The sequence below is a fragment of the Nansenia antarctica genome (assembly GCF_963989245.1).
Source record: "Nansenia antarctica genome assembly, chromosome: 10".
Taxonomy (NCBI): domain Eukaryota; kingdom Metazoa; phylum Chordata; class Actinopteri; order Argentiniformes; family Microstomatidae; genus Nansenia; species Nansenia antarctica.
The window spans coordinates 15622241-15635102 of record NC_137680.1 but is presented as its reverse complement, the minus strand read 5'-3'; the positions used below and the strand labels follow the sequence as shown (position 1 = coordinate 15635102).

Genomic DNA, 12862 nt, shown 5'->3' with positions numbered 1-12862 from the left:
GTGTACATTTCCATAGCCACTTACTGGATAAAATGCAATTGCCTTTAGATAAGACACTCAAGTGAAGCACAGGGAAGCTTTATTGTCAACAATTCCAAACAACAACTCTCAAATTCAATGCATAACAAATATATTTGACAATGTAAACCAATATCAAAACCTGAAAACCAAACCGAGCATTAGTTAAAACTAAGAACACGTTAATGCGACAGAACATAAATACACACAGTACCGCGTACTGGTGACAATCCGAAGGCAATCAGGTGTAAACCATATCAAACAGAAAAGCCTTCCCAAAAAGCCACTGAAAAACTCTCAAAGAGAACAAATGCAATTATCAAGAAAAGATGTGTCTTCCATTCAATTGATCTCCCACTCGATGTGCATAGCGTTATTTGAATTAACAAGCATGGGACAATAGGAAAGATAAACACTGCATATCAAGAGCTCCTATATCAACACAGGGGAAGAGCTCAAGGAAGGCACAATGTCTTTGCGCAGAGATAACCGTGTTGGTCCATAGTCCATAGCATGATGCCGTTTTAATGTCTATTGCTTGTGGGAAGATGTGAAGATCGTCTGCCGGCCCGCCAGCACCCTCACACCTCGATGTTGATCTTGGCGAAGCGGTACTGCAGGGAGGCGGGGTTGCGGAGCAGCACAAGGCCTCGTTGGTCTGCAGGCTGGCTGAGGAGCGTGTGGAGGAGGCCTGTGAGGCTGACGAAGCCCAGAGCTTCTCCACAGCCGGCAGACAGGGAGAAGTCCCCCTGGGTGACCCAGCCCAGGGCCACACGAGAGCAGTGGGAGGTGACACTGGGGAGGGGCTCGGGCCATAGTCCATAGGTAATGTGCTCTGTCCCTGGTAAAGAAAAGGTGAGAGCTGAGGTAGATGAGGAGGAGGAGGAGGAAGAAGAGGTGAGGCCCTTCTTGCGGCGTTTCACTCTGCTCCTGAAGTGGTCGGCGTGGAGGGGCTCCCGGGGCCCGCTGCAGCCAGGCTCCCTGCGTACCAGCTGGAGGTCCTCCGGGGTGGGCACACACACCAGGGCGTGCAGCTCCGGCTTGCCCTTGGTCAGCAGGGAGAGGCGTGCCCACACCAGACTCCTGCCGTGGGCCGAGAGGAGAGAGGCTACCGCCCCACCGTGAAGAGTGACTGGCCCCGCCCCCAGGCGCTGCGACCTCTGACCTTTAGAGGAAGTGGGCCGAACCCAGACGGACAGCTGTCGCAGTGTCTTCCTGTTCCTGGAGAGCACAAAAGCAACCAATCACTGCTCTGTGTATATGCAACCATGACTTCCCCAGCCAGGTCACTTTGTACTTTCTGTGAACTGATAAAGTAAAGTCATGAAATGTTTTTTTAAGCGCTCTGCAATTTCCTGCGCCAAAGAATTGCAGCCAAAACACTGTAAAATCAATTCAATTTTAAGCTCATAAAGTCGACCATTACTCTAAGCAATTGTGCAGATTTTTATGAGGATAGACAGTGTTCTGTTCCCTACTAATCTCTCTGATATATTACTGCAATTTGGGCTGGATGTACTCATCGGGGACATTATCATGAAAACCTAGTAGGTGGGGGTACAGTAATGCATCAAGACTGTCACACACTCTGCTCAAAACAAAAACAGGTGATCATTAAAATACAAAGCCCCAAAACAGTGCAAGTAAGTCAAGGGTCTCTTAAATGTGAATTGCCTCACAGTTGTAGGGATAAATATGAGTTATGCAGAGGATAAACGTAGAAAATAAGATCTTGGTCTTGGTTCTGAAGTAGAACACAACGATGTAGATCGGCTTTTAATGAGAACGACAGATTGTCCCACATTCCCGATTAACAGGACGTGGGAAGAACACAGAGATTTCTAACCCCTCGTTTGTGAAAGGCATGGGAAGCGCTCTACCCGTACGACAGTTGGAGACATACTTGGGTTGTGGGTGGTATCTACCTCAAGACAGTGAAGGCCGGCGTGGGAGTGATGACGTCTCCATGTGATGTCACGTCCTCTGCCTGGGTTATAATGGGCTGGACCTGTGCTCCTCGTTGTGATAGGGCCTCATGGCCGCCGTCCTCCCTCACTATCATCTCCCACTCCTCGGCCAGCTGTTGCCAGGGGCAACGGAGCGGAGCCAGGCAGCCATGTTTTATATAATTGGTCCTTTTGGCAGGCGGACGCCTACACAGGGCAGAAGGTCAAACTCTTGCCAAACTGTTTGGGCTTGCCCTTGCATTTACATAACAACTAACACTTGAACAGTGGTTATGGATGATGTGGAACACCGGCTCACCACCATAGACGTGGTTCTGAAGGTTTTTAATCATGTTACATTAGCTCAGCTCAGAGTTCAAACTCAAAGGCTACCTTATAACAAGCTCCCTCAAGGTGACCAATCACACCTCCCATCTTGTGATTTTCTTATTAAAAAAGGTTCTCACTTGTGCTGCGGTGTTGTGCTCACCTTTTGAAGTTTGTCAGCAGTTCAGTCTCCTGCTCTTCCTGGAATCTTGCACCCGCTGGGCAGTCTGGGTAGTCATGGGGGAAGTGTGGCGCCCCCTTATTCTGGGAGTGTTTGAGGCTCATCTTCAGGCCACCGATACGAACGCCTCTGTACACCTGGGTGATGACAGTGTGTTGTTGATCAGCCAACAGATATTATTAATAAAGTCAATGAAATATTGATGATGACTTGTGTGTGTTTGCTCTAGATTTCAGGTGATTCTCATATGAAATTGGCATGGTGGGGAGAGTCCTGCAAGAAATCTGTGTTACCAAGCCTGTGATTTCACATGAACGCAGGAAATGCAAAAGATTTTTTTTACAATGAATACTCATATGAGTAAGTACAGAGGGGAGAGTTGAGTAACATAATGTAGTGTTTTAAAATGTTTTTATATTTTTTACATTATAAATATGCTTGGGACACCAAAATTGACATGCCACATAATATATAAATAATCGTTTATTTAAATTAATTGTATTTGTATTTCACACTCTAGCCTTCCAGCCTGCCTTCTGCCTTCATTCAGCCAAGGACAAAATGCTGACTCCTTCATGGACTGGACTGCGGAACTTCAACTGGGCCACAATGTCTTCCTGCCAATGGCTCCAAAAGTGCCATCTAAGCAAGATGTGGAGCCCATGGAGGTGGACGAGGTCAAGGACAACAGCCAACAGAGAAGCAAAAGGACCAGGAAGTCCTGTTATGGAAGCACCCGCCAAGACATAAACCCCAAGAGGCGAAGGATGTAGACGAGGTGTCACAAGGAACCGACCAGAGACACTAACCCTAATTCTAACCCTAACCGGCTTCATTCAGAAACTAAGCGTCAACCATGTAGCCGTAGGGTTCCCAGTTTGAATCCGGCCGCATGTCATCCCTGCTCTCTCTCTCACCCATCCTTCCTGTCAAATCTCTACTGTCTCTATCGCAATAAAAAGAAAAATGAGTGGGACTGCTCCACTCAGAAAAAATAACAGTTAAAAAAGGTGATCCAGTGGGTCCGACCTAAATTGTAAAAACTAATTAAAATGTTACTTAATTAATTCCTATGTTATTTGTCTTAACCCGTGTCTTTGGTATAAAGTGATACACTATGAAGCTAGATAGTGCAAGTTTAACCAGGAGGATTTGTTCTCTCTCTTGCTGTTTCAGTGATCAGACCAGTTTTTCGCCACCCCTCCTCCACCGCCACTGGAATTACCCATCCCCATTATCTGCAGACAGCGTCACGAGAGCCTTCAGAACAGTCAAGTTATATTTGTGAAAGCATGTAACATGTAACTACAGTATATAACTGAGGCAAAAATATAATTAATTACTCATATTTTCTTCCTCTATTTTACGATGTTTCCATGGAGATAGTGTAGCGCCCATAGACATGATCATAGAGTCTAGGTAGGTCTCTGGTTGTGCCCATCATATCCACTAAGAACCATCATAAGTCAACTCAGCTAGATAGAGCCTTGCATACGTACCAGGGGGACCCAGAAGGCCATTCCCCAGCCCTTGGGCAGCAGCAGGTCCCAGCCTGTCCCCCAGGAGCTCATCTCCTGGCCCACCTGCTTCCCAGGCTGTTGCACCAGCAGGAGGGGCACTCTGCCCTGCAGCGGGGTGGGGCTCAGCCTGGAGCCAGGGACCAGCATCTCTCTCTTCATCCTGTTCAACTCCTGGAACGAACACACACACAGCAAAACATCCTTATTAGTGTTGTTCCGATACCGATACTGGTATCGGCATGGCCACCGATACGCACAAAAATGCTGGTATCGGTATCGGCGAGTACTAACAAATATATAACACCCGATACCAAACTTTCACTATCGCGGAAAAACAAACACGCAACTGTGGTTGTCGAGGAGAGGAGCGGTGGAGCAGCGAGGCTCACCTCAGGTAACCTGCTGTCCCTTCCAGCTGCTCAGAGCCCAAGCTAAGCTATGCTACCGGGGCAACGTTCGGAAAGTCCCCCTGAGAGCGCCGGAGCGCACACTGGGCTCCGACGTCATAAACGGACCGAGGAATCCGATTGGACAAGAGGCGTTCTACGAGTGCCGATCAGTTTCCCAGAGCGACTTTTACCAACGCAGCCCTCAGACATATAGACTACGCCACTCCGCTTAAAGCGATACAACCCACAGCCAAGATAGGACACATTTTACAGGAAAAACATATCGACCTTAATCGATATTTATTTCGGTTGCACAGTCTAGCACCGCCACCGGCGTGCTGGAGAGAGTTCAAATAATAATAATAATGTCCGCGCGACCGCTTCTCCGAGTCCCGCCCAGCTGTTCCCCTTTCGGGATAGTTCTCGGCTCCGTCTCCGCGCCACACCCCCTTTCGGGATCTGCTGTCTCTCTCTCCGTCTCTTTCTCTCTCTCTCCGTCTCTTTCTCTCTCTCTCCGTCTCTCTCTCCGTCTCTCTCTCTCTCTCTCTCTCTCTCTCTCTCTCTCTCTCTTCTCTCTCTCTTCTCTCTCTTCTCTCTCTCTCTCTCTCTCTCTCTCTCTCTCTCTCTCTGTCTGTCTGTCTGTCTGTCTGTCTGTCTGTCTGTCTGTCTGTCTCCGTGCGGCAGGTACTTCCTGCCTCCTTCCTTCTCCCGAGGAGAAGTTTTCTCTATGTTTGTTTGAATTGTTTACATATGCAGAACACAGAACACACATGCATTAGTGGTGCAGGAAGGCCTACTGTCACAGCGGAGTGTGTGCGACGCGCTGGCCAATGGGAGAAAGATCATCGGCCACTTCAAGCATTCCCCACTGGCCACTTCACGTCTGCAAACTGTACAGACTGAACTTGGAATGCCTAAAAACTTTTTTTTTTTTTTTTTCAAACGCCGTGGTATCGGATCGGTACTCGGTATCGGCAAGTACTGCACGGTCAGGTATCGGTATCGGTATCGGGATCAAAAAATGGTATCGGAACAACACTAATCCTTATACTACGTCTAGGCAATGTCTTATTTATAGTCAAAACTAAGTTGTCTAGGTAATGTCTAATTTCATCAAAATAGAAGAGGTTGTGATAAAATACAATTAAATTAAAGTGTCATCAACGACTTACGTGGCGGTAAGGCAGTATTAACTGTTAACAGTATTAACTGTAACAATGAGTTGTTAAGGGATAGGATTTCGCATTAACTGCGAGTGTTTTGGGTTAGGAAAAGCTTTGATGTGGTAGGGCAAGTGTATGTTGTCTGGGGAAGGTATTAGCAAACATTACCATTAAAAGCACATGTCAAAATTGTCAATTTGCAGATGACAAAATTTGAAGTCAAATCCTGGTTATACACCGTTCGCCACCCATCTTATAATATTACGAATAAGAAAAGTGCTTGAACATCACTCTCCATCGTCAGGTTATAACAAGACTGGTCAACCAGTTGGGAGTAATAGGCCAACCATTCTGACCAGCTCAGTGAGGGTGAGACGTGATGCCAAGAGGTGTTAAAACGAGGGTCCGTACCTGCTCTGATATCTTGTTGTCGGTGACGTTGTCACGGACAGACCTGTCCCACAGGGAACTCTGGCAGCAGCGCTCAGGGACCCCCTGCAACATCAGCCCCCTCCTCTTCTCCTCGTCCACCTCTGAAACACAGCGTCACACAGGGCAAACTCCTGTATGACCAGCTGAAGGGACCCAGCCGGCCACTCAGGAGCATAACCAGACAGGGTATAACAGAGGAAGCACTCCAACTGGCTAGAACGATCTATGCTGTCAGTCAACTTAAGCTCAGGTCAAATCCCCTGGATACTAGTCCAGAAGCTAGTCGGTCATGACGCTGATGGGCATTCTTCTAACAACATGTGAAGCTCCTATCCATGTAACCTTGTTAGAGCTGGAGACAGTAGGAGGAGGAAGTGCGGGCGCTCCGAGGACGTGGTCTGTCTGAGCACAGGGTCCTGCCAGGATTCGAACCTGGGACATCTGCATGGACGAGCAGAGGCTCCCCAGGAGCCCAAGACCAGATAAGTGCTGACAGAACCAGCCTCGGAGGAGAAGGATATATACCACACGGACTCCCCACACACTGGCTACTGGGTCAGAGGTTACCTAGTGACTGCTTGAGGTCGGGGACTGCTTTGCCTCTCTTGTCGGGTAAGGTCAATCTGGGGTCATCGACCGTGAGACCCAGAACGGAGCCTGCTGGGACCTCTGCTGTGGAGTAGACACCTGGGAAAAGATCAAACACCCACCCACAAGACAGACAGACAGACAAGCATTACTACTGACCAATAGAAGTGAGCCACTAGCAAACCAAAAATCCAGCAACAACTTCTTTCATTGTCGATACACGAAACATGACATTCACACAGGTGACGACAAAGAATACACGCTTGTGAACCACTCACCCTTGAGTAGATGGAAGACAGCAGCTTGTTCTTGATGAAGAGACATGTTACTCTCGTCTTTGCAGTGCTCCGGCCACCAAAAGTTGTTTTTTTTCCGGCCACCCAAATTTTTTTTTTTTTTGCTCGAAGCCTGATGGGATACAGAAATAGCACCTTATGTAAACTCACCCAGACACTTCAAATGTATAAAACAAGGCATACGTCGGGTTCATCATCGTTCGCTGCCGTTTCTTACATCGCAGTCTGTGGCAGGCGCCAAGGTCTCAGTCAGAACGGAGTGTGACAGAGGTCCAATCAGGCGATAGCGCACGATCTCCATCGTGAGGTCACTGTAAAAGAGCAAGTGCAAATGCTAGAACACATCAATAAAGTAGGCAAGAGCAAATAATATTAAAACGGGGCATCAAATGACACACTAACAAAATAACAGATTCAAATCATATGCGAGAAACCAAAAATCCATCCATTTAGATTGAAGAATTCTAGGTTTACAACCTTATGGTTATTCCAGTTGTACTGGACTTCCAGGTTACAGGGGTCATGGGAGATCTTGTGCCGTCACCCAGGATCTTCTTTGCTGGTGGTCCAGCTCCCTCTGAAGCGCGCTTCCTCTTAGACCCAGGGGTCGGCTTTTCCAACGTCTCGATGGGGATGGGGGCTGGTTCTGGGTCAGAAAGCTCTACTGGAGCTGGTGGAACCACAGCCTCAGAACACTGGCACACAGTCTGCAGTTCAGGAAGGAGGTCCTGAAACACAATTAGGAGAAAACAGGACACTGGCGTCACACTTAAGACACTTATTGACCAAATCGCAAATATCTCCAGTCAATTTAGTTTCAGCAAGCGCTACAATAGCCTAGAGGACGGCCACGGATGTGTCAGGCCTAACGACTATGAATAGGGTGATGATTTATGTTTTTATCAATATTAGACGATTGATTGGGTGCTGAGTAAGTTCCCTCACCTGTTTGAGGGTGGGGTGGGTCCAGATCCACAGCTGTCTGTGTGTGGAGCCCTCCACTCTGGGCCTCCATAGGAAGAGAACCGGTCCCAGCGGCTGAGCAGGGTACTGACCCGCCCTGTACACGACCGCGCTACCCTGTCTCCTGCCTGAGAGACACACGGCTGCTGCGAATGTAGGCCCTGAAAGTACAGGACTCAGTATTATCATCACCATGATGATAAGAACAACAGAAATGTGCTACATCTCCATTGGTTTAATTTTCTAATTTCCCAACAGTTCCCAACAGTTGTTTTTTGAATACACATAGACTGGTTGACATTGTGATGTGGTTGTAAGGAGCTTAATGGAGGCCTGTAGTAGTAGTAGTAGTAGTAGTAGTAGTAGTAGTAGTAGTACTCACCAGCCTCCTTGCTGGTCAGCTGAGAGAGGGCAGCTAGCAGCTGCTCCTCTGGACCCTGTAGCTCCAGACAGCAGTGATAGGACATGTCCTGTGTGAGAGCGGGGGGACAACCAGAGCATTTCATTAGTGCGTCGTTGACACAGATCAACATGATCTGAATGGTTGGAAAATGTGAACTTTAAAGAAAATGCTGTCTTCTCAGAGTAGGATCACACCGCTAACACTCTCAAAACAGCCCGACGTGAGCGGAGGCCCGAGGCGAGAGGGTCTGACCTGCAGTAGGCAGTGGGAGCTCATGGCTCTGTAACAGGCCCGGTAGCACTTGTATGTGGGCCTGTCTCCCAGGGAGTAGCCCCACTTCTTCAGCATGTGGAAGCGCTTGGCGTGCCAGATGTGCGTCTCTAGCCACACGTTCTTCCTCTGGCGCCGGTTGAACTCCAGCAGCAGGTTTCCGTGGCGGCGGCGGGCCTTCCGGCTCTTCGCCTTGGACTGGGCCTTCTTCTCTTTCTGACCGGCATTTTTACTTTTATCCAACTTGGTCAAAAGAAGAAAAAAAACATCCTATAAAATGTCACTAGAAGTGTGGAACTTTAGTGTGCAAGTGTGTGTGTGTGTGACATACCATCTTGTTGGCCACATCCCTCAGCCTGCAGGGTAGCCTCTTAGTGTTATGACTCATCGCCCTCCTCCTCATATGCTTAGGCAGGGCACCGAACACATGAGAGCTGCCCGTCGTCTTGGTGACGGCCTTCAGCATGGCGTGCACCTCTGCAGCCCTGGCCCGCATGAATGCTTTGCCTGTAAGAAGCATAGGCACAACAACGTGAAAAAACTGCATTTTACTAGTGCCTATGGAGTTCAGTTAGGCCAGTATGACCTAGTATGACCCTCTGTTAGACAGTATGGTCCAATGTTGACAAGATTCAAACTTGCCCTTTACTGAACAACATCATCAAGACATATAGCATAACACACTCAGTGACAGGCAGCATCATGTTGTGTGGTCTTTCTTACCAGTAATGGAGTCTGGCAGCTGCTGAGGATAGGGCTGGTCCCTTTTCTTGTGGCTCCATTTCTGGTGGCCCCGGACCCATCCACCTGCCTGCTGCCCTGATTGTGACGGCCCTTGGCCTCCCCTCGGAGGACCATGACCACGGCCTGTAGAGAGATGTACAGTTTGATCAATGAATGCAACGAGGGCAACCAAAAGCCTGTGCAGGTCCGGTGTTCAAAAGTGTAGCCAATGAAGGAGCAATATGTGGTGATCATAAAACCCGCTGATCAATGTATGATTTTTCTGTAGACATACCAGTGGGCGGGGTGTCTCCATTTCCCCAGTGTGAGCTGCCCAACCCGGGAGAGGAATATGTCACGTTGCTGGGCTGATCCCTCAGCTTCTTATTGCGCAGCCTGTGCTTGGCTCCAGACATTTTCTGTAGAGAAAATAAACAAAGACGCAACATTGGTAACGAGGAATGTGCATAGGCGTACCGGTACAGACAGACATGTCGCTGACACCTATTAAAGCGTGCAAAGGGCATCCTTTCATCCTTTCAATCTCAACACCAGAATGCCCTCGGCCGAGTGACTTGCCCAGGCTACACACTGGAGATCATGCGAGTTCCTTGCCTGTCACAAACATACTTAACTAACAAGTTACAATGTTAGTCACTTCCATTACACCACACGTTTTCAGTATATATAACCCAATAACGAAAACGATATCCACCTGCAAATTCTGTTCACAGGAATAGTTATTCACAAACCACGATGCTCACATTTCTGCATGTTTTCCGCATGCAATATGACGTGTCACCTTGTTCCGGTTGAAAGGTGTTCATGGGAGATGTAGTTCAGCCAGAACAGCCGGCTGAGACAAAAAACGTATACTTCACCGTAAAATGCAATTTAAGCCCCTTTCACACACTGTGTGCAGTACTTTTTTTTTTCTGTTTTTTTTTACTGGTGTGCTTTTTAGAAGTGTGTTGTGTTAATAAATCCCTAAAGAAATCTGTAGACTGAGGCTCTTCCATAATGTACACTACAGGTTTGATATTACTACACTGACTTTGTAGGGGGAACACATGTTTGTCATTCCTACTATCTATCTACTATAATAATACTACTATGACATTGGCTAGACAACAGACACATTTAAAATGATCACAAAACCTAAATTGCTCTCTTTTCTCTTGACCTGAGTCTCTAAAGGCTGAGCAATCTAAGCAGTTCTGGGCCTTTGTTTCCCCAGACCCAATACTCCAAAAAACCAGACCAGAACCATTTAATGGCCTTTGTGTCTCAAGTGGGGGTGAATCCCCAATAAACAGTGGTGCTCCATCTTCCACAACTATACGGTAAGAATGCGACTCCCACAAAGCAATGAAGAAATTCCGACATGTTTTAGTTATTGCGAGCGAGTCTGTGGTCTTCGTATTGTTTCTCGTTTTAACCACTAAGTGGCAGTAGAGCATCGGTTTTGAATGAAATGATTATTCTTTGGTATAATTACACTCACGAACACCTGTACACCTTCTCATTCATTCCAGTGGGGGTAATGGTGTGTTTTCTTGGCACGTTTGGGCCTGTTAATGCCAATGCTTGAATAGGCCACAGCCTATTTGAGGATTGTTGCTGACCATGTGCATCCCTTCATGGCCACAATGTACCCATCTTCTAATGGCTACTTCCAGCATGATAATGCACCAGGCCACAAAGCAAAAGTCGTCTCAAACTGGTTTCATGAACATGACAATGAGTTCAGTGTTCTTCATTAGTGTGCGTTCTGTAGAGAAAGGGTTCCAGGGACGTGATGGTTTTGAGAGTTGAATCATTCTAGAGTATACATTGTTTACAGTCAATATGTTGGGAATTAGAATTGTCAACCAACTAATGTTAGTCAAAGCTGATAGAAGTCGCCTTGGCCTATGTTGTTATGAGATGCTAACTTGAATTAATGTCCCAATTGGCTAATGGAATAACGTTTTTTATGTAGTTATGTTTGGGTGCTTACAGTATAGTATACCTTCAAAAGAGAGGAGATCAAAGCAGTGAGAGAAAGACCTCAAGGAGGCAGAAAAAGGGATTGCAACCTTGCAGAGCTGGATAAGAGGGCCAGCTACAGGTGAAGCATTTGGCGCTTTTCCATTGACCGGCTCGGCACGGCTCGGCTCGGCACGCTTTTGAACAGTTCTGGGTACGAGACGTTTTCCACTATACAGGAACGACCCGGGACTGTAGGAGGAGTTACGTGTCATAAGATTCCCCCCGCTATACAGATCAGCGGGGGAAATGCGATAAGAATTATGTCAAAATGCAGCACTATCGTGCACAGATCAGCCTTACAACATGTAACGTTAAGTGCCTGTTACTTGCCGCTTTCAGTTCTAGTAGACTAGTTTAGATCTCGCAACCAGGGAAATGCCGACATGAAATGCCGACACGATTCTATTTTTATTTGTCCTGACACGTTGAGCACTGTGCTTTTTTTGTTGGTGAACTACCGTAATACCCCCCCGTCCACCCCAGCAACTCCATCTTAAAGTTTGCAGACGACACCACCGTGGTGGGATGCATCTCGGGGGGGGAAGAGGCGGCGTACAGGGATGAGGTAGAGCAACTGAGCAAGCTGTGCAAGGTTAACAACCTGCTGCTGAACAAGTCAAAGACCCAGGAAATCATCGTAGACTTCAGGAGGAAAAAGTCCGAGATCCAGCCCCTGCTCAACGACGGAGAGAGCGTGGAGAGAGTCTCAACCCTCCGATTCCTGGGGATGCACATGCGGGATGACCTGACCTGGAAGGACAACACAAAAGACACCATCAAGAAGGCACAACAGCGGCTATACATCCTGAGAGTCCTCAGGAAGGAACACAGCAAGCAGGAGATACTGGTGACCTTCTACCGCGGCGCAGTGGAGAGCATCCTCACCTACGGCATCTGCAACTGGTTCTCCAGCTGCACTACCGCGGAGAGAAATGCGCTACAGAGAGTCGTGAGAACAGCACAGAAGATCACCGGCGCCCCCCTCCCCTCTCTGGAAGAGCTGTACAACACACGCTGTTTCAGGAAGGCCTCCAAGATCTCCAGGGACCCTACCCATCCTGGGTACGAACACTTTACCTGGCTGCCCTCGAAAAGGCGGTTCAGGACCTTGGCCGCAAGGACAAACAGACTGAAGAACAGCTTCTACCACAGGGCCGTCCAGGCCCTGAACACAGCAAAGACCTAGGTTCTGGGCCCTGGACAGTCTGGACGGATTGATGGCAGCTGCTGGACTGAAAAAATCAGGTGTAGTGCTGAGGCACAAATATGTACATTTCAAGCCTGCAAACTGCGACACTTTAAATAAATGTGCAATAACACTATTGTGCAATATGACAACCCTAGTCGTCTATCTGTACAGTATAGTACAGTGGATAGTGTACATAGCCTTTATTTATGTAAACCAGCTCCTTCCCTTCTTGTGATTTTCTTAAAAAGTTTTTTTTTTCTTTCCTAACACCAGGGGAGCCACCCCTCCTAAATTTCGTTGTTTGGTACCTGTACTGTAGCAATGACAATAAAGACCATTCATTCATTCATTCATTCATTCATTCATAATACGCCTAAAAAAGTTCAACTGTTCAAAAAGTGCAACTTCTCTGCTTTCAGAAAC

At 47.6% G+C, this 12862-nt stretch overlaps 1 protein-coding gene across 1 annotated transcript; it reads right to left on the bottom strand.

Annotated features, from left to right (window-relative positions):
• Positions 1 to 493: 493 nt before the first annotated feature.
• On the bottom strand, positions 494 to 9635 carry pop1 (POP1 homolog, ribonuclease P/MRP subunit; the record flags this gene model as incomplete). The annotated part of the gene is made up of 15 exons (XM_080541299.1): positions 494 to 1239; positions 1944 to 2171; positions 2455 to 2609; positions 3972 to 4163; positions 5956 to 6077; positions 6544 to 6663; positions 6843 to 6972; positions 7078 to 7171; positions 7338 to 7588; positions 7806 to 7984; positions 8206 to 8293; positions 8479 to 8739; positions 8828 to 9003; positions 9220 to 9363; positions 9515 to 9635. 15 exons carry the CDS (start codon positions 9633 to 9635, stop codon positions 600 to 602), a joined length of 2901 nt encoding a protein of 966 aa, XP_080397425.1. The 3' UTR covers positions 494 to 599.
• Positions 9636 to 12862: the final 3227 nt, after the last annotated feature.